Source organism: Cavia porcellus, unplaced genomic scaffold (genome assembly GCF_034190915.1).
Source record: "Cavia porcellus strain 051 isolate PalLab524CR breed Dunkin Hartley unplaced genomic scaffold, mCavPor4.1 scaffold_14, whole genome shotgun sequence".
Lineage (NCBI taxonomy): Eukaryota > Metazoa > Chordata > Mammalia > Rodentia > Caviidae > Cavia > Cavia porcellus.
The window spans coordinates 25,018,120-25,040,098 of NW_026947497.1; the positions used below are offsets into that span (position 1 = coordinate 25,018,120).

Here is a 21,979-nt window from a genome sequence, read left to right on the forward strand (position 1 = left end):
AAATAAGAAAATATGTGCCATACCTGTAATCCCAGTGCTCAGGAGGCTCAAGCAGGAGGGTCGCCAGGAGTTCAAGGTCAGCCTGGGCTACACAGTGTGACCCTGTCTCAAAAAGAGAGAGAAAGAGACACCAGAGAGAGACAAAGAGAGAAAACAGATGTGTGCAATGGCAAAGGGTACTGGCAAAATCCAGTGGAATACTCAAAATTCATAATTTATTAAAAGGACTACCATTTTCTGAGATGTAGACAAAAGTCAGGAAACCAAGAAGGACTAATGCAGTAACCCAAAGGCCTAATAGGGCAAAGAAAACAACGGAACAACTGTCCTGAAGGCTCTGCAGCCAACATTGGTAATGGAGCTCGGGAACCCAGACTAAGGCTTCGCCACCTGCCGGCCTCCCATTTCCTCAGCCTTCCAGACCCCACGGAGCTTGGGGGAGCCAGGGAGTCCACTGTCACAAGCTAGACAAGTTGGCCCTTGTCTGATCCAGAGCAGGAGAAGTCTGGAGAGCAGACAAGAGGAAGAGGTGGAGGGGTGAAAGACGACAGGTGAAGATTGAAAGAGACAGTTATGTGGAAGCAGGACTTCCTAGTACACATCCCAGTGAGAGACCACAAATAACCAACTCCCTTCACCAGCATTACTGCGACTGGACAACACTGAAGACCCCAATATCTGCTACTGAGTTCTCCAGACTTGATTTTATTTTTCCAACACTAGGGACTGAATTCAGGGCCTTCACACTGAGCTACATCCCCATCCTCATTTTTTATTTTGAGAACAAAGTCTAGCTAAGTAGCTAAATTGGCCAGGCTGGGCTAGAATCCTCCTAACTCAGCCTCCCAGAGTGCTGGTATTACAAGCATGCACCACACACCTGTTGGTGAGTTTGCTAAAGATGAGTCCACATAATTATAGTTCCTTTCGCTGGCTTCCTGCATCCTTCCAGCAATCCTTCACTTTCACTTGAGAAGTCCCTACAGGACATTTCTTTCTCTCTCTGGCTCTCTCTCACACACAGAGAGAGAGGATCTTATTTCATAGTTATGGCCGGCCTCGGGCTCACTTTGTAGGTCACTGGTCTCGAACTTACATCGATCTTCCTGCCTCACATTCTGCGTGCTGGGATTACAGGAGGGAGCTACCATGCCTCGCTAGGACGTTTCTTTTAGAAAAACTGCACACTGACAGATGTGATGTCTCATGCCCAACACTCAGGAGGCTAGGGCAGGAGGATCACTGTGAGTTCGAGGCCAACATGGGCTACAAAGTCAGTTCAAGGGTAGCCTGAACCTGCATAATGAAACCTTGTCTCCAAAAAAAAAAAAAAAAAGGAAAACAACAACAACAACAAAAGATACACAGCTAGCCATGGTGGTACCTGTGACCTCAGCATTAAGAAGGACAGCAGTGAGCTTGAGACCAGCCTGGGCTACATAGTGGTGTTAGGCCACTATGTCAGCACTACAAAGCAAGACCCTGTCTCAAAAAACAAAAATAACAACAAAAAGATCACACACAAAACCATGGATACTCAAATAAACTGCAGAAAACCATTCCACATTATCTTTTTCTCAATAAGTTGTCTTTAATCTACCAGTATTTGAATAGATAGTGTTACCTGACGGGACTTCAAAAAGCTGAAAACCAAACTGAGTTTAAGGTTAAACATTTAAAACTTCAATAACAGAACAATGTCTCTTGGGGAATATAGATGTCATTATAATCCTTAACTGCTACTGGTTTTAGTTAGATAAACTGGAGATTTCTGATACAGAAAACACGAAATACTTTATAGTTTAAAGCTGTTGCAATGTATGAACTGGCAAACAATTATTTAACAGGGGGTAAGGTGAGACAGAAGTTTCACCTCTCGGCAACCTTGCATCAGAAAATAATCATTATTAAATGCCTAAGTACACGCACGTGAAACCAGTTGTCACCTCTGATTAAACGTAGGGCCAAGTAGAACATTATTGGATTTATCACAAACATATGTGTACCATTTTAATATCTCTTCCAGGAAAAAATATTGGGGAATACATTTAATTTGTGAACCAGGGCTACTTCTGCAATTTAAAGGTCCAAGTAATATTTTCAAAATCCATAAAATAGTAACTGCTTTACTCAAGGGCACTTTAAATAGATTTCAGTTTGTGGTTGACGATCGGGCGGGGAAGTGCACGAAATCAAACGCCTGGGCAAAGGTTTCCCATAGATAACACGGCCGTCACTTTGGAAGCGGCTCAAGATTGCAATTCCCGGAAGCCTCCCCAAGCGCCAGTGGGAAACTTTCACAGGGCGAAGGTGCTGTGCGCAGCCGCCCGACGCGCCGGCCAGCTGCACGCACCCCGCACCATCCTCAGGTGCCCGCGCCCCGGCCTCCCAGCGCCACGTGCGCCGCCGCCCCGCCCCTCAGTCGCCGGCCGCGGGAGCCCGCGAGTCACAGAGGGCGCGCCCCGCCCCTGCGCCCGCAGGCCGGGGTGGCGCCGTCCGCCCTCCATCTCCTCCGCCAGCCGCTGGGGCGGGGCTGGGGGTCAGGCCGGCGGCACCGGGCAGGCTCGGCAGTCAGCCACCGCGCGCGGCCGCGAGGGGAGGGCGGGCGGGCGAGCGGCCACGTCACGCTCCCTGGGAGACCCCGCCCCGCCCTCCGATGGGACCGCCCCTGAAGCCCCGCCCCTCCACGCCCCGCCCCGTGAGCAGTTACCGGCTCCGCGACTCGCGCCTGCGGAACTGGACTGGAGCTAGCGCGGCCCGGCACGCTGAGGGTCGCTCGTGGCCGAGGGTCGGGCGCGTGTTGTGGGCTCCGGGCGTGCGCCGCCGAAGAGCGCCGGGCCGGCCGGCGGGCGGTTAGCTTCCCGCTCGACGCGGGGAGGGTTGGCACGCCGGGCGCCGCTCGGCCTCGGCGGGCGGCGACGGCCGGGCCCTCGGGTCCTCTGTCCCGGGCCGGAGCCAGCGGGTGCCCCGGCAGAGAGACGGGCGGCCGGGCTCCCTGGTCCCGGGCGCCCCCCGGCTGGGGCGAGGCGACCATGTCCGCTCGCGCCCCGGGGCCCGCCGCTCCGCGTCGGGAAGACCCGCCCGCGGTGGCCGCCAACCGGGAGCCGCTGTTGAGCTCGGTGAGCCGGCAGGCCGAGCAGCCGCCCCCTCCGGAGCCAGACGGCGGGGAGGTGGCGAGGGCGGAGCGCGTTGCGGCCGCCCTCAGCGCGGGGGCGCGGGGCGAACCGTCTCCGGCCTCGGTACTGGGGCGCAGCGTGCCTCAGGCGGCCGTGCCCGTGCGGCCCCTGGCGCTGCACCTGGCACACAAGGCGCGCGGCTCCGGGGGCCCCTCGGCCGGGGAGCCCCCCACCCCGCCGCCCACGCTCCCGCCACGGGGTCCGCCGGCCGAGGACGCCCGAGAGGAGCTGCCCGCTGCGGTCCCGGTGGAGAAGCTGCAGCCGCCGCCGCCTAAAGAGAACCCGTGGACCAAAAAGCCGCCACAACACCTGGCCCCCGCCGCGCCGGAGCCGTCGCCGCCCCCGCCGGACGCCCCGGGAGCAGGTCTGTGGCTGCCCCGCGGTGGGCTTGGCGTGGGCTCGGGAGAGGGTAGGCCCCGTCCCTGTCAGTCGAGGTGTTTCGTGCCAAGGTGTCATTCACTGTGCTTATTTACATAAATGGACATCTTGGAAGGGAGCGACAGGAAGAGGTGGGACCTCAGGTTCTCCTTGGCTGGTAGGGGAATCTAGGGGGAACTTGGCCTCGCGGGGAGACTGACACCACCACGCGTGTTTGGCCCCCACGTGCTAGGGACCTGAGAAAATGACTGTAGATATTGACTATGCATCGTATGGGCAGTTTTCTGTGGACCTTTAAAAAAGGGGTTGAAGCAAGTCGAAACAAGGGGATTTATTATCAGGGGAAGCGAGATTGAGATCTTTTGTGAATCGATTGATGAGCTGAAAGTCTTGTTTTCAAAATAGTGCTAAATAGTAACATTTAAACAGATATCCTAGCGGGGCGTGGTGTCGCATGCCTGAGGATCCCGTGAAACCCTGGCCCAATAAATAAATAAAGATCCTAGGGTGGAGGGACGGTGGTGGCATATGCCTGCAATCCCAGCCACTGGAGAGGCTGAAGCAGGAGGATGGCAGATTTGAGACCAGTTGGCCAACCCAAGGAGAACTTTATGGGGAGCTGGTGCATGTGCCTGACACAGCTTAATTCATTTTACTTAACCTTTTCTTTGCTAAATGTGGTTGGTATTAAAATGCTTTGATTGTGTTGGGAAGATTGAGATAGGAGAGTGGATTGCACAGGATAAACGGTAGTGTTCTATTCAGGTAACCCTTGCATTAGAGGTGAGAGTATACATTTTTGCGTTGTATGTTAATCAAGGCAGCTATGTATGCAGGGCTCTTGGTGCTTTATTTTGGTTATAGCAACTGCAGTTAAAAAAATTAAAAATGAAAATGCAAAATAAAATCAAGAGAAAAAGCAGTGTCTTCTATATTTGCTTTCTAATTTAATTTGGAAATTAATTGAACTTTTAAATTTCGGAATTATAGCTAGGTCAGCAATAGAATAGGAAAAATTAGCATATTTATGAAGATGAATGAGATAAAAGATATCATGTCCTATACATGATATAGCCCCACGTTTTCTTCTGATGAACTCCAACAGAAAAAAATCAACTGGGTTATATAGCTTTTGCATAGAAATACTTTGATCAAATTTTCTTGTTTTTTTTTGGATGCTTGGTAGTTTTTCTTTCTTTCTTTCTCTTTTTTTTTTTTTCGAGACAGGGTCTCACTATGTAGTCCAAACTGGCCTTGAACTCCGTTATGTAGCCCAGACTGTCCTGAACCTCAGTGCCAGTCCTCCTGTCTCAGCCTTTCAAATGCTGGGATTACAGGACTGGGTCACTACACTCACTGTGTTTTTGAGGCACAGTTTCACTATATACACTATGTAGTTCAGACTAACCTTAAACTCATTTGTAGCCCAGACTGGCCTAGAACTCACATGGATCCTCCTTGTATCAGCCTGCCAAATACTGGGATTATTGGTGTGCGCAAATTATGTTTTCTACTGGCACTTTATGAATCATGATAAAATCAAAAGAATGTGCTATTACAGGAAGTGTATGAAGATAAAACATTTTTTAAGAAACATTTTTATTATAGCATACTAGTTTCATTTTGGCATATGTTTTGCAGCATATAACATACTTCGGTAATTTTTTTTTTTTTCCCCTTCTCCCTGTTTCTTTCCATCCTTCCTCTGCTCTGGTAGTCTCCCTTCTACTTCTGTGCTGTCTGTTTTTTGACGCTCTGATTTTTTCATGTGAGGAAAGATGTGATGCTTGACTTTTGGAGTCTGGCTTATTTTACTCAATTTTAGCATGATGCTCTTGGTTACTACTTTTTAAAAGCCTATTTACTTATTTGGTGTTGGGGATCAAATCAGAGCCCTAGGCATGCTAGATGAGTGCTCTGCATTGAGATGAGCTGTTTCCTCGAGCATGGGTCAATACACTCACCTTGCTTTTTTGAGGCAGGGTCTCATTCTTTTTCTTTCTGTTTTACTTCCTTTTTCTCCTCTGGCCGCCTCCCGCTCTGTTGGTTGAACTCAGAGCCTTTACACTGAGCGACATCTCTAACCTTTTTTAAATTTTGGTACCCAGGATCGAACTTGGGACCTCGAGCTTGCCAGGCAGGCTTTTATACTGATGAGCTACATCCCTGGCCCCTTTTAATTTTTTTTGTGGTACCGGGGATTGAACTCACGGCCTCAGGCTTGCCAGGCAGGCGCTTACGCCACGGAGCTAAATCCCTGGCCCCCCTTTTTAAATTTTGAGAGGATCTTAAATTGCTAAATTTCCTGGCCTGGGCTCAAATTTGCAATTTGTCTTATCCGACCTGACTGTGATTACAGGCATGCAGCATCACTTCTGGCTCTTTAATTCTACTTAAATTTTGACACTTGCAGAAAAAAAAACCCTTCAAATTTGCTCTACATTTAATACTGGCTTAATTACTTCCTAACTAGGAAGGTCTATTGGTTTACTGCTAATTGAAGAGAATATCCTTAAGCGAAGTTTCCATGTATATAGTTTAGCAAAGCAAGGCCTATAGGGCATTTTATTATCTATTGACTTACCTTTCTGGTGGTTTTTTTTTTTTTTCTTTTTTTTTGGAATGGGGGATTGAACTCACAACCTTACACTTACCAGGCAAGTGCTTGAGCCACTGAGCTAAATCCTTGGCCCCATATTTTTGTTTCCAGATTTACATATAATTACTGTGTTTTAGTGTTAAGTGAACTACCAAAATGTGAACGCTTTGTTGGTTATACAACCAGTTTTGACAGACAGGTAGGGATGTGGTGACACAGGCTTGAAATCCCATCACTCAGGAGACAGAGGCAAGAGGATCCCTTCGAGTTCAAGGCCATCCTGGACTTCATGGTGAGACCCTGTCTCAAAAAACAAAACAAAAATTTTTTTGGTTAGGATTTAGAAGGTGAAAACTAAAGAGTATTTAAATTAGCTGTTAGTAGAGTGCTTCTATAAGTCAGGGAAACAAGATAGTTTTGAAAAGAAAAGGGAAGATTTTTTTGTTTGAGATGGTGTCTTGCTAAACTGTCCAGACCAGCTTCGACTTTCAGCACTCCTGATTCAGCCTACCAAGTGTGTAGCTGGGAAAACAGGCATATATCAACATGTCCTCCCAAGAAAAGATATTAATTAAGCTATATTAACAGACTTGTCCCAAGTCCCTCCTGGCCAAACATGGGTTTACTGTTACTCCACTAAGGAGATAAAATAATTCTATCCACATTATTTTGTCAGAAAGTTTATTGCCAAGGTTAGAAACAGGAAACATGAGAGAAATTTCGGGACATGAATCATGAATTTCCTCTGCTTTAGAACGTGGAGATAAAAGTGAGTCTGTTTTTCATTACTTTGCTTTTTTATTTACATTTGAGTCGGGGTCTCACAAACTGCCTAGGTTGTGGTACTGTAAATGGCAGAACCCAGGAGTGCTTTATACTGAGCTGCTTCTTAGCCTATTTATCTTTGGAGTTTTGAGCCTCACTATAACTGGATTCCAGGCTCACCTTGAACTCACTATGTAACCCAGGCTGCCCTTGAGCTCAAAGGATTCTTTTTTTTTTTTTTTTTTTTGTCTTTTTCCTTTTTATTGGTACCAGGGATCGAACTCACGACTGCCTGCTTGCAAGGCAGGCGCTTATGCCGCTGAGCTAAATCCCCAGCCCCCAAGCTCAAAGGATTCTGCAACTTCCCAAGTGCTAGGATTACAACTCTGTGTCATCACACATGGTTTCGTTTTAGCTTTTAAATTATTATTTTCAACACTTGGAAGGCTGAGACAGGAGGATTGTTGTGAGTTCAAGACCAGCCTGAACTGCATAATGAGACTCTGTATTAGAGGAAATGTAGCTAAGCTGCTTGCACCCAACTCAACATTTGGGACCCTCCTTCCTTAGTTTCTTCCAGGTGCTGGGACTGCAGGCTTGTTTGCTGCTACTCAGCTCAGCTTTTTCGTTCTTGTTCTTTTTTCTCTGACCTTGTGTTGGTTTTCATTGACTCTTCTTCCAGTATCTGCATCCCAGAAATCTCATATAGCTTACTGTTATTGCCCTGATGAAGTAACATTTTACTTAAATTCCATAAATAATAAATCATGAAATATTCTCCTTGTAAAAGCAGGCCTTTTGATGTCCTCTTAGAAAAAAATCATGTTACAGTTTACTAAATATCTTAATAGATCTTTCTGTGCAGTTACTTCCAAATGGTGTCTTGTGCATGTGTTTAGAACAAAACACTTAAAAATTAAAATAACAATGCTATCACCATTTAAAAATTCTTTTTTTCTAAAAGAGGTACTAAATACATGAGGACAAAAATAATTCTAATAACTTATTTGAAAAGGGCCAAAACTCTTGGGATCAATTATTAATGACTATCTAAAAAAAGCACAAGACCTTTACAAGATTATTAAAATTAATAAGAAATTTTGCTAAGGGAAATTGAATATCAGAAATTTACCTTTTTTTTCATCCCAAAGCATTGAATGATCTTTATAACCTAAACTTAAACAATTACTGAAGTGTGGGCTTGGTGGTGCACGCCTGTAAGCCCAGTACTCTGAGGGAGAAGGATGGCTGTGAGTTGTCTGGGCCACAAAGTGAGATGCTGTCTCAAAAAAAGCCAAAAAATAAAATTAAGAATTATTGAAGTGTAGCCTGTAAATATAATTGAGATAGTTAATTGATTCTTATCAGTCTGCATCTTGGTTGTTTGCAATGACTTAAAAATTTTGAGACTTGAGCGTTCTAGCAGGTAGTGCTGCTTGCTGCTCAGCCCAGTCTGAGGAGGATCATCTTCTAGACAGCGCAGGTTTGTGAACAACCCCCAGGGGCCAGCCAGGTCAGCTGAATCAGCCCTGGCGTTCACAGGCAGGTTCACCTCGCATCATATATTATTTTTGAGACAGTGTCAATACAGGAACTTTCTGTATCCTGCCTATCTTGTACTACAGGGATGACAGGGATTGCCATATTATTGGCTTCATTTTCTTATTTTGACAAACTGAACTTTTTTTTGGAATCCAGGTTTTGTTAGTGTAGTTCAGGCTGGACTTGGGTTTACTATGGCCTTAGGTTTAAACTCATTGATCTTTTTGCCTTATCTTCCCAAGTGCTAGGATTATATGCATGCCCCGCCATGCCCAGTGATAAAAGTGAACATTTTTATAAGTGTCTGTTATGTACAGGTGTGCTTTTTTCTAGGGTAGATGTTTGGGTTTTTTGTTGATTTTTGGTTTTTCTGAGACAAGATCTTGCTATGTAACCCAGGCTGATCTTGAACTTGAAGTGATCCTCCTCCCTCAGCTTCTTGAGCCCTGGGATTACAGGCATGCACCACCATGCTTCTTCAGGGGTTGGTTGAAATAGAATTATTATATCATAGGGTGTTTGTTAATTGATACTGCTTTCAACTGGGTGACTGTAAATCGATACTCCTATTATTAGAGTAAGTACTGTCTTTTAAAAATGTTGTAAGATTTTTTTAAACACCCATATATTGGAGCAAAATGATGTATTTTTCTCTTAAACATAATATTGTGTACATTTCATTAATTAAAACTTTGATGGGGCAGGAGTGGTAGCACATGTCTATAATCCTAGCACTTAGGAAACTGAGGCAGAAGGATCACTGAGTTTGAGGTCAGCCTGAACTACATAAACCCTGTCTCAAAAAGAAAAAAAGAATTCTGTGTTCATAAGAATTAAAGTGGGTGAAGCAACCTGGTGTGTTTCAATTTCTGATAAAAATTTAAGCTCCCAAAAGTAAGTTTTCTTTATCTAGAATTATTTCCTTATAAAGTTCCGTGGTTTAAGAGTAACATTTAAAAAATATTGAAGTATTGCTCAAAACGTCATGCAAAATGTGTCCTAACCAAGATGTTTGAACTATAAATGCATGTGTAAAGCTCTTTTTCATTTTTCTTTTCTTTTTTTTTTTGAGACACGATTTGGCTTTGTTATATACTCGGAGTCTGGGGTAGCATAAATCTGTTTCTAGTTTTGTTTGTTTAATCATGAATGTAAGGCTTTTTTCTCTGAATTTTAAATTTATTAAGCTTTTATTAACATGAGATTTTTTTGACTTTTAATAGGACATGTTTGCAGTATATGATTATATTCACTATAGGAAATTGGTATATATAGATAACACTTTCAATTCTTTTTTTCCCCTTTCACTGTACCTCTCCCTTTATTTTCCAGCATCAAGTTCATTTATAAAGTTAATATATATACAGATTGAAAACCAGACTAATAGGCCAAAGAACATACAGAAATGTAAGACTGTATATAAAGTCAAGGTATACTTTCTCAGGTACATTGCCAGAACTGGGTTACCGGTTTTCCCAATTTTTTCCTGTTATCTGTCATTTATTTCATATAATGTAATACATATTATGTTACAAGTGTATTTCATGTAATATATACATCATATGTTACAAATGTATTTCATATGATCAAATATATATTGTATGCTATATATTATATATGTGGTGACTTTTTTTTTTTTGATGCCAGGGATTCAATATTGAATTTATGACCTCCCCCTTGGCTGGGAAGTGCTTAGGTTACTGAACTGTAGCCCCGGTCCTGTAGTGATTTTTTTTTTTAATGTAAGAGAAACCATGTGATATTTAAGCTTGTGTTTGTGAGTTGCCTAACATTTTGAGCTCAAGGTGCATCCATTTTCCTTCAGATGACTCAAGTTTATCCTTTTTTATGACAGAGTTGTACTCCATTGCATATAAATAACAGTCATCTGTTGATGTGTATATAAGCTGTTTCCACAAGATTTTGCTTCAGTGAATTGTGCTGTATTATCTTGATTATGCAGCCATTTCTGCGATATAATGTCTGTAGCTCAACATAAGATGGTGGTTTTGTTTTGGTTTTCGAGTTAGTGTTTTGTTATGTAGTATAGTCTGGGCTTGATCTTGAGATCCTCCCACTTTAGCCTTACTGAGTGCTCAGATTACAGGCGTGTGCCACCATGCCCAGCAAGGTTATTCTTTTTGGAGGGTGTGGAGGGTCGTTGAGACAGGGTATCATTATATAGTTCAGACTGCCTTGAACTCACAACAGTCCCCCTGCCTCAACATCCCGTGTACTGGGATTATAGGCATGTGTCCCACCATTCGGGCCAGTAAGATTATTCTTAAAATGTGAGTATGGAACACAACAATTTTTATTTATTTTTCCAGAAAACAAATCTATTTTATGTTATTTGTACCGGGGATTGAACTCGGGACCTTGCACTTGCCACACAGGTGCTTGTGCCATTGAGCTATATCCCTAGCAAATCTTTTTTAATTTAAAGAGAAAAAACCCACAGAATTCCGAATCACACAATAATTAGGGGATAATAATGGTATATATGTATATACACACACGTACTGTTTCAGCTTCTCATACTAGTAATACGATGTTCACATATGTGTCTTATTTATTTCACTTATAAGTATGCTCTCAAGTTGATTTATTTACCTGTAAAAGTCTCAAGTTTATCTTTCTTTATGGCTGAGTAGTATTCCGTTGTATAAAAGTACCACATCTTTTCCATCCATTCCTCAGTCTGTGGGCGTTTGGGCTGGAACCTAACATTTTTTAAATAAAAAAATTTGGGAGGTTTTTGAGACAGGGTCTTACTTTGTAGTTGAGACTGGCCTCGTTTGTGGTGTTGCTCCTACCTCAGCCTCCTGAGTGCTGTGATTATAGGCGTGTGCCACCTTGCTTGATTTAAATCAGTAAAAACATTAGCCTGTCATGTTACATATTCCCTGATCTAGTTAATGTAATTATATTACTCAACATGGTAACTAAAGTGATAATATTTGTTTTTTGTTTTTTTTTTTTTTTTCTTTATGCTGGCCTTGAGCTCATTTTGTAGCTCAGGCTGGTCTTGAACTCGAAATGATCCTCCTGCCTCAGCCTCCCAAGTGCTGGGATTATAGGCATGAGCCACCACCCCCGGCTTCAAAGTGATATATTTGTATGTTCAGAATAATTTTTGAGTATTTAATTTCTGACTTGGGCTCATGATTGTGTTTCATTTGTGATAAGAAATCACATAGCTTGTTACTTACCATTACATCAAATGGTATGTATTAAACTGTATTTTGTAATGACCTAGCACATAATGTACCTGATTTATTAGCAATATTTTTAGTAACTTTTCCATATATAGAGAAGTCTTTTGTAAATTATATACCAAGTAGTTTGTTTATTGAGACAGAGTTTTGCAGTGTAGTGCAGTTTGACCTTGAACTCACTGTGTAGCCCAGGCTGGCCTCCACCAGGCCCAGCTATACCGTGCAGCTTTTATAAAATGTATTAAAATTGCAGATCATGTTTAAATAAGTTCAGCTAATGTTAGTTTTTTTCTCATCCCCTTGAGGTTTTTTGTCTGTTTTCATTTTTGATAAGGGGGTCAGATCTAGAACTGTACCGCTGAACTGTATGTATCCCTAACTTCTCTTTTTGTCCTAGTTATCTGTATTTTTAATTTTCTTTCCCTATTGCATCTGTATTTGTGTGTGTGTGTTTTAGTACTGGTGATTGCGCTCAGGGCCTTTGTACTGAGCTACATTCTCAGTCCTTTAAAAAAATTTATTTGCTGGCACATGTCTGTAATCCCAGCATTTGTGATGCTCAGGCAGAAGGATTACTGTGAGTTCAAGGCCAAGCTGAACTGCATCACAAGACCCTAACTCAAAATAAAAAAGAATTTAAAAAAAAAATGAGACAGGTATTGTTGAGTGGCTATCTTGTCCAGGCTAGAGCAAACTGGGATCCTCCTGCTTCAGCTTCCCAGAGTGCTAGGATAACAGGTGGGCATCACTACGTCTGATTTCTACATGTGATTTTTCTTAATATTTTATCCATATGCACATGTACTCATCTATGTGCACATGTATATAGGTACTTAATGTAGAAAGACAAATTAACAGGAACATTTGTGTGCTTATAGTACTTGAAAAATAGAAGATTCAAGATTTCCTATTTATCTATGCCTGATTACATCATCGTTTTCTTCCTTTAATTAAGTGTTTTATATCTAACTTAAAACTGCTTTTAGCCAGATATGGTAGTGCATGCCTGTAATTCCTGTGATTTGGGAGACTGACAAGAGACTTGCAAGTTCAAGCCCAGCCTGAGCAACTTAGCAAAGACTTTCAAATGAGTGAATGTCCAAGCTTTCAGATTAATCACTAGTACTGCAAAAGCAAGAAAATCCCAAACTGCTTCTGGATTGTTGTTATTTTTAATTTTAGTATCCTTCTACTTTGGTTTGGTTTTTTGTTTTGTAGGGATTTTGAGGCAGGGTCTGGCTGTGCAGTTTAAGCTGGCCTTGAGCTTGCTGTGTAGCCCAGGCTGGCCTCAAATTTGAGTGCTGGGATTACAGGTTTGTACCACCACACCTGGCTCCCCTTGTTTTAAAAATTAGTATACATCTGCAGTATATCATAAATATATTCATAGGTAAGCGATATGTGTAGATATGTACCCATGGGGTTTCTGGGGGCGGGGGAGTGTTTTGTTTTGTTTGAGACAGGATCTCACTATGTACTTCATACTGAGTTTGAACTTACTATGTAGCCCAAGCTAGGAGAACTCTTGCCTCAGCTTCCTGAGTGCTGGTATCACGAGTGTGTTCCACTGTGCCCAGCTATATATCCAGTCCTGATCCTCTTTATTTTTTTTCCCCCAAGCCAAACTATCCAACTTTATTAAAGATACTTTTCATAAACAATCATGGTATTTCAGGCAGGGCATGGGCACACAGCTGTTAACAAACTCTCTTCTTGGATGGACTACCAAAGATCAGAAAGCAACTATAGAATCTAATGAAGTCTTTGTTTGAGACCTTGAAGTAGGGAAAGTTTAGAGTGAGAACTGACATTTCACATTTTGCGTGCTGCTTAACAACGTTTCACAAGCAGACCCTGACTTTCAGGAAATAAAAATGGCAGAATTATCAATCTGAGGACCCATAATGTAGAAAAGGAAATCACTGCTCTTGTGGGATACTGTCTCAACATCACAGGCAAGTCCAGATTGCCTGATGCACTGGTAACATCAGCTTTTGGGAATTGGGTCCCAATAGGTCTCTGGGCTTAAGAGAGTTAGGTCTGTGCTGATGGGAGAGGAAAGGAGGACATAAACCGGGGGTTGTTGCACACCACAAAGCATTTATGGCCGCATGTGTCAACATCAGGGAATCCTTCCTCCTGGGAGCCAAGAGGAAGTCTTGCATAACTAGCAGGGAAAGGTACTTTGCTCACATTAGTCCAGCTTTGGGGACATTGTGCCAGTGACACATGCTCCTTCTCCAAAAAATAATGAAGTATTCTGTGTGGTAACAACATAGTTTAAGAAAAAAGTAAAAACAAAATTTTGCATTTTTATAAAACTTGATAAAAAAGTATTTCAAACTTTTCAGAAGTATAGAATTATCAAAAATGCACACCCCTCACCTGGCATCTCCAGCGCCTTCAGCTTTTTGTGCCTGCTTTGTTTTGGGACCTCCATTTTCTGCAGGGTTATTCTCATCCTTGCTGGCATCAGCTTTTCCCATTGGGCATCTTCTCCCTTTTTTGCAGGGGCCTTTTAGGCTTGGGCTCTTGCTTTGGAGGAGCTGAGTTAGCAGATTCAGAAAAATAAAATCTTGCACAGATTTTCTCTGGGTTCATCCTTCACCTTGGGTTTCTCACCTTCAGCGTTCCCTTCGGCCTCTTTCTTTCTTGAGCGTGGCGGCATTGGCGGTGCCAGGAAGGTGCTGGGTGCGAGGTACAGCGGCGGAGCGGCGGTGCAGCGGCGGCGCAGCTTTGCTTGGTCCAGGGTCATTCTGGCTGCTTCACACTGCTCCCAGTCTTGATCCTTCTTCTCTTCTCCTTCCTCTTCCCATATCCTCCATCCCAGGTACTTTTGTCTTTTTGAGACAGGGTTTTGCTACGTAGCCCAGGCTGGTCTGGAAGCCGTGAGCCATCCTCCTGCCGTAGCTTCTCAAATTGCTGGGATCCCAGCCTTGTATCACTGTGTCTGGCTATGTCTGCATTTTTGCTTGTTTGTTTAACTCAAATACTGCCTTATTCTCTCAGTTGAGTAATGGCATGACTGATAAAATTCACACTTTGCTGAATTACTGTGTTACATATAGATGCAGACTGTTTTTAATACTTTGGTAATGTTCAGCTGGATGATCAAACTATCTGGTCATCTTGATCAGGTAATAAAGCAAACTAAAAGGAAATAAAAGCTTCTACCTTTGGAGGTAGTGTACTTTTGGCTTTTTTTTTTTTTTCCATTTTTTTGGTCCACCACTGCTTTTACTTAAGACAATAACAGGTATATGAACTTTTACATAGACCAGCTGCTCTCTTTCTTATGGCTTGATTCTATCTCAAACCTAGTAAGTAAGGTTGGGGCTGGGGATTTAGCTCAGCGGCATAAGTGCCTGCCTTGCAAGCAGGCAGTCATGAGTTCGATCCCTGGTACCGATAAAAAGGAAAAAGAAAAAAAAAACCCAAAAGCCTAGTAAGATTGCCAAACGTGTTCTTTGCTAGGACAAATAGTTTAGTGTATGTGCTGCTGAAGTGAGCTACTGTTTAGGTTTATGTTTAGGTGTACGTAATGACCGTATTCATCGTGGGGGATTTGTACTTGTTCATTGTATAACTTGATCCTTGTTTTCCTCTATTTCCCTTCCCTCTCTTCAAGCCCTTCTTCCCCTTCTTATTTCCAAAAGCTTACCTTTTTCTTATTTTTTCTTTTCCTTCCCTTTCTTTCCCCCTCCCTCTCCCTACTTCCCTTTCCTATTTGAAAATTTTCTTCCTATTTCCTGTTTGTATTATACATTTTGATGACCTATTTTCTGAATGCTCCTTTTTGAATATATAAATTTATAGAAAAATAAAACCTATTAGAAGTTGACAGTACTTACTGTATTAAAAGTGTATTTCTAGCCAGCCATGAGGTGTACTGGGAATCTGAGGCAGGAGAATTGCAATTTTGAACCCAGACTGGACAACTTAGCCACTTAGCAAGACACTATCTCAAAAAAGGAAAAGAAGAGGCTGGGGGTGTAGAGCAGTGTGAATGTCCTGGGTTCAGTCTCCAGTGCTGCACTCCCCCACCACCCACTGTTATTTTTCTCATTTTTCTAATTCTGTTAATGAAAGATTTGGTCCATGAGTTTGCTATAAATTGAACTGTTCATATTTTCCCCTTGATTGTGGAAATGGAAGACCAGTTTGAATCTACATATTAAATGTAGTTGATTTTTTGCTAGGAATTTGAGTTTTATAATTTTGGGTTTTGTTAGGATTGAAAACTACACTATCTTAGTGAAATTGGTATAATAGTTATTTTGCTAAACATATCAAATGAAATAGTTGTTAAAACAGTTCATGTATTTTTCTTTAGAGCTCAGTTCCCCAAAACTTGTAAAAGCAGGAATGTTGAAGACAAAGAAATCCAATAAGGTATGTTTTCAGGAAATATCTTAACTCTGTTGATTTTAGTAATTGTCATTAGGGACTCTTGTTAGATTATTGGTGAAGTTGCCTTTTAGAGCTTTCAGTGATAAGAAACAGCCCCAGCTGGTGCATGTGTGCCACAAGTTCGCCACCACTGTTCTAGAGAATTGTACCCTTTATCCATATATGCCCCATATGCTTCTGTTATCACATGTATCTCTAATTAATGTCATGTAGTACTGTTCAGTGTGATCATGAGACCAAGGCATTTTTATTTCAAAGTGTTCTGTTTGGAGAAACTTTTGAATGAATTTGGCAAATATCTTCATGTAACTAAATATAGGTAGGTGATTTTTTTAAAAAAATTGCTATCATTTTAGCAAGTATTTTTTCCTCTTAAAAAGTTTAAGAACAGGGGCTGGGGATTTAGCTCAGCGGCATAAGCACCTGCCTTGCAAGCAGGCAGTCGTGAGTTCGATCCACGGTACCTATAAAAAGGAAAAAGACAAAAAAAAAAAAAAAAAAAAGAAAAAATTTAAGAACAGAATTTGCTGACATAACATTTATTTATTTATTAGGCCAGCGATTTCAGCGATATGGCTCTTTGGCCAACACCAGGTGAATTAGTGAACACTGGAGTAAGTATTTTAAATCCTTTAAAACTAATCGAACATCACATATTATTTCAACATGCAGAATATATTTTACTTAAAATCTAAGTCAGACATGGTGGTTATGTGCCTATTATCCCAGCACTTTAGGAGGCTGAGGCAAATTTGAGCCCAGCTTAGGCAATTATTTTTTTTTTTTTTAATATATTTTTAAAATTTTTATTTTTTACTAAAATGTTTTGAGATGAGGGATGTAAGTATAGACTTGATCCATTGGTAAGAATACTTGTTTGTTAAATTTGTCTTTTTTTTTTTTTGTACTGGGAATCCAACTCATGACTGCATGCTTGCCAGGGAGGTGCTGCGCTGCTGAGCTATGTCACTAGCCTGTAGTCATCTCTTGACATTGCCACTGGTATTAGTAATAAACTTGGTGACTGGAGAAGGGAAAGATGGAGAGGGAGAAATTGGCCTTGAATATACTGACCTCATGGTGATCCTCCTGCCTCGGCCTTTTCTGAGCATTGTGATTACAAGTGTGTGTGACCATGCCTGAAAAAATGTAGTTTTATATTTCATAAATTAATTTGTCATTTGTTTTCCAATATTCAGGTAATGTATATTACTACAGATTTTTGGATATGCTAGTGAAAATGTTAATGAAAAATTGTTCTGTTCAGAAAACTTTTCTGCAGTTTCAGAGTGTCCTAAGCCAAGGAAATAAGAAGCCTCAAATTAGAAAAGAAAAAGAAGAGAAGGTCGAAAAGAGAAGTAACAGTGAGAGCAAAGAAAACAGAGAAACCAAGTTAAATGGTCCTGGTGAAAATGTGAGTGAGGATGAGGCTCAGTCAAGTAACCATCGGAAGAGAGGTCAGTTATCTGTATCTCCTTTCTGGTATGAACGTTTGAAGAAAGTTGCAATAATCAAGAATTGTTGCAGGAAAGCCCACCTGCCTTAGTTATTTGTTACTATAACACTTCTGGACCCATAGACTTTCTGTTTCTTTCTTTTTTGTACCGGGGATGGAACTCATGACCTTGTGCTTGCCAGGTAGGCGCTTATGCTGCTGAGCTCAGTCTCCAGCATGCTTGCGCTCGATGTCTTGCTCTTTTTCTTACTTTCTTTTTTTCATTGTACTATATGTAATCAAATGGGATGAACTTCCTAGTATAGCAATGAGGGTAGATATAGTCATAGAAAGTTACGTGACTATTCTTTTAAATCTGTCTTTGAACTGCTCCCTGTTTTTTATGGAGTTATGAGGTGATGAAATTTTTCAAAGAATTCAGGATCTTTCAGAATCAAGAATCTTTGATTCTTTGATTGAAAAATTTCTTGAGAAAGCAGGAAAAAAATGATCAAGTGGTCAGATTAAGAAATAAGAAATTTCTCTAATGGTACTTGGTTGCCCTGTTTTTATCTATTTTTCCACAATTAACTCTTGCTCATTGTATCAAGAGAGCCTAATGCATATTCCACAGCAAATAAGATATCCATGAAAAAAGGTAAATTATTCAGCTAAGTGCTGAATAAGAATAAGAATTCTTTGATTGAAATTTTTTTCTTTTTTTTTCCTGGGTACTGGAAATCGAACTCAGGACCTTGTGCTTGCTAGGCAGCACATTGGGCTTTGACCCTTAGATTCATTTCTTTAAGAGAAAATAGAGAACATTTTTGATTACCATTTCTTTTGAGCATTTCCCTTAAAAAATACACTTTAGGGGCTGGAGGTTTAGCTCAGTGGCATAAGCACCTGCCTTGCAAGCAGGCGGTCTTGAGTTCGATCCCCGGTACCGATAAAAATGAAAAAGACCAAAAAAAAAAAAAAAAAAATACACTTTGAAGGAAAAATAAATTGTCTTTCCAACCGTTTCCATTTTCTTTTCTGAACTTCTCCTGTGTCTTTTCTGAACTTTTCATATGTCATGTACCAAGAAAGTATACCTGCCTTGTAAAAACTTTGACTCTGTCAGTGTTTTGCCCAGATAACATGGCAGGAAGTAAGTTGAGAGACATAGGCATGGCCCATAGTCTATATAGCCAGGTAACTTGAAATTAATGAATTTGTTAACATACTGGGGATTAAATCCAAGGCCTCACACGTGGCAGACAAGTGAATACTTTACCAGTGAGTTATATCCTCAGCCCTGTTTTTTTTTTTTTTTTTATTTATTGGTACCAGGGATCTAACTCATGACCTTGCACTCACCAGGCAGGTGCTTATGCTGCTGAGCTAAATCCCCAGCCCCCAGCACTGTCATTTTTAGTGCCATGGAAGAGAATGAAACATTTATTTACTCTACAGTAAATGCAACATATAAGTACACAGTATGTAAATACAGCAAACACAACTTGTAAATATGCAGTATGTACACAGTATGTAAACTAACAGCAAATACATGTAAATATAGCACGTAAATATACAGTATGTAAATACACAGTATCTAATACACAGTTAATATAACATTGGAGGAGACATTGAGTAGCATAGTAGATACTTGACAACTTCTTAATTCTGGAACTAACAGGCTGTCATATACCAAGCACTTAGCTGAATAATTTACCTTTTTCATGGATATCTTATTTGCTGTGGAATATGCATTAGGCTGTCTTGATACAATGAGCAAGAGTTAATTGTGGAAAAATAGATAAAAACAGGGCAACCAAGTACTGTTAGAGAAATTTCTTATTTCTTATTTCCTGATTACTTGATCATTTTTTTCCTGCTTTCTCAAGACATTAGTCTTTGGGTGTCTAGAATTCATACATATAACAGAGCAGGCATTTTAAAATTTGTCATTTTCTCTGTACTGAGAATGATGGGGGTGTGCCATCATACCCAGCAAGAATATATTTATATGGAAAGAAGGGCTTACTTTTGCCTGAAAATGTTGTTGATAGAATTTATGAAAGGTCTTAAAGAGTTACAATTTTTTTCATGTTCTGGGTCCTTTATCTGATCTGAGTTTGACATTTATAGGAAGTCAATACTTCATTGTATATTTCGTTTTCCCTTAGTTAGTTTGAAGTTTTTTTCTTTGCCTTGAACCTTTTTATTATAGTAGAAAATGTCAGTTGAGTAGAACACTGAATAAGAAGCCTTAACTTCGGAATTCATGAAATTGTAATCTTCAGAATTTTACTCTAACTGTAACAGTTATGTCATCAGTCACCCAGAAAAGTTAATCTGATTGTATCTCTTCTTGAGTTAGATGTGGAATAACTCCAGAATATTTTTCTATCAAGTTAGAGTTTTACATTCACCCACTTAGGATTTGGGAAACTTCATTTGTTAGTAATAATCCTAGATAAAGTAACATTTCAAACAGTTATCTGAGACTGTTTTGAACCCAAAACCTAACTTTCTAGCATTATAATGTCTTTTCATGTATGTGTCATTCTAAAGCCTAAGGATTAAGTTAGGATTAAGTTAAGTAGAAAGGAGTAGTATGTATATGTATTTTTTTTTGTCTTTTTCCTTTTTATCGGTACCAGGAATTGAACTCACGACGCCTGCTTGCAAGGCAGGTGCTTAGCCTCTGAGCTAAATCCCCAGCCCCTAAGCATATGTATTATTATCATTACTTTTGTTTGATTTTTTTTTTTTTTTTTTTTTTTTTTTTTTTGGTGCCTGGATCTTGCCAGGCTGCCCCTGACCTCACTATATAGCACAAACTGGCCTTGAATTTGCAGCAATCCTCCTGCTTTAGTCTCCTGAGGGCTAGGATTATAGGATGGTGCCTGACCACACTCAGCTCTATGTATTATTTTAAATATGTTCATCAAAATTAAACAGAATAGTAGCATTTCACTTAAAATAATACCAATAGTGTTCCACCATTGGCTTTTCACTTGATTTTTAGTCATTTTACTTATGTTTATTAAATATCTATGTGAGATGGGAAAAGATTTTTTGGTACTCTGCAAATAATCCCTGTAAGCTATTTAATTAAAATGCAGCATGCTTTCAGAATTACAAAGCTTTAGTGAAAATTATACCTTGTCACTAATGATTTTATCTTGTTTTCTTTAAGCTAATAAGCACAAGTGGGTACCACTCCACTTAGATGATCTTAGGCCAGACAGTCAAGAAAGACCTGGATCCCGGAATAATTCAAGATGTCAAGCTGAAGCAAATAAGTCAGCACACAATAATAGGCGAAATGATACACGAAGTAAGTTGCATACTAAGAGAAATATAACTAAAAAACTTTGTTTTGGTACTTATTGATAACCAAAGTATAAACCATTTAAGAGTAAATTATAGTTAACCTATTTAAATCCCTTTAGACTATATTTCATAAGAACAGTATAACCATAACATAGTCTTTTAATTTTTATTTTTGTGGTACTGGAAATTGAACCCAAGGCTGTATGTATGCTAGGCATGTGCTCTACACTGAGCTATATCTGCAGCCCTTTTTAATTTATATTTGAGTATAGGTCTTGCTAAGCTGCCCTTGCTCGTCTTAAACTTGTGATTCTGCTTTAAGCTTCCAGAGTAGATGGGATTACAGGTATGCACCAGTGCTGATAGTTACATAGCATAGTTCACAGCGCTGACGTGTAGCATTCTCTGTATTTCTTGAAGCCCATTCCCAGCCCCTGGGATCACAAACTGCTGTCAGTTGTTTTTTTTTTTTTTTCCCTCTTTGGACTCTTAACATTGTCTGACATTTCTCTTGGTTTGTCTTTAATGATTTTGATTTTTTAAGAATATAGGACAGTTTACCATAGATCCTTTTCACTTTGCTTTTTGATGCTTCCTTATTGTTGGGTTTGGGCCATAAAGTTTTGGCAGATACAGTTTTCCTGCTAGTGCACATCCCATGGGAATACATAGGATACTTGTCTGCACCTTAGGTGACTTGGTCAGGTTCTTCAAATTTTTGATTCTAAAGATGCTCTTTCCTCTTATTTATTTTTTTTAGATTAGGCAAATTTATTGGAGAAAAGGCATGGAGAATGGGGAACAGAATAGCTCCTGAGAGACAAGAGGGTTCCTGAATAGCTTGCCTATTCTTTCCTCCTTTGTAGTTAGTATATAGTTGGTGAGGCTGTGAAAGTGATGGTTTCCTCTTCAGATTTTTCACATAAGCTTTAGCTTCCAATAATAATTCTTGTCAGATTGAGTCTATGATGGTTGCAAGGCAGTATGATTTTTTTCTTATTGCATCATTCTTCTGAAGTTAGAAGTTGGCATTCTACTATAAGGAATGATATCATTGAGGACTCATAACTTCTTTTTTAATGTGTTCTAACAACATTTGGTGATTTCTCTTCTTTACGAATGTGTGTGTATG

General features: G+C 40.6%; 1 protein-coding gene and 1 pseudogene across 1 annotated transcript in view; one reads left to right on the plus strand and one right to left on the minus strand.

The window, feature by feature from the left end:
- Window positions 1-2,753: 2,753 nt before the first annotated feature.
- Larp1b (La ribonucleoprotein 1B) overlaps window positions 2,754-21,979 on the plus strand; it is a 94,912-nt gene continuing 75,686 nt past the window's right edge. The window contains 5 exon segments of the mRNA XM_063260754.1: window positions 2,754-3,540; window positions 16,012-16,070; window positions 16,643-16,702; window positions 17,371-17,545; window positions 20,711-20,851. Coding sequence (XP_063116824.1) covers window positions 3,033-3,540; window positions 16,012-16,070; window positions 16,643-16,702; window positions 17,371-17,545; window positions 20,711-20,851 — 943 coding nt within the window. The 5' untranslated portion in view covers window positions 2,754-3,032.
- On the minus strand, window positions 14,060-14,433 carry LOC111753577 (non-histone chromosomal protein HMG-17-like; annotated as a pseudogene).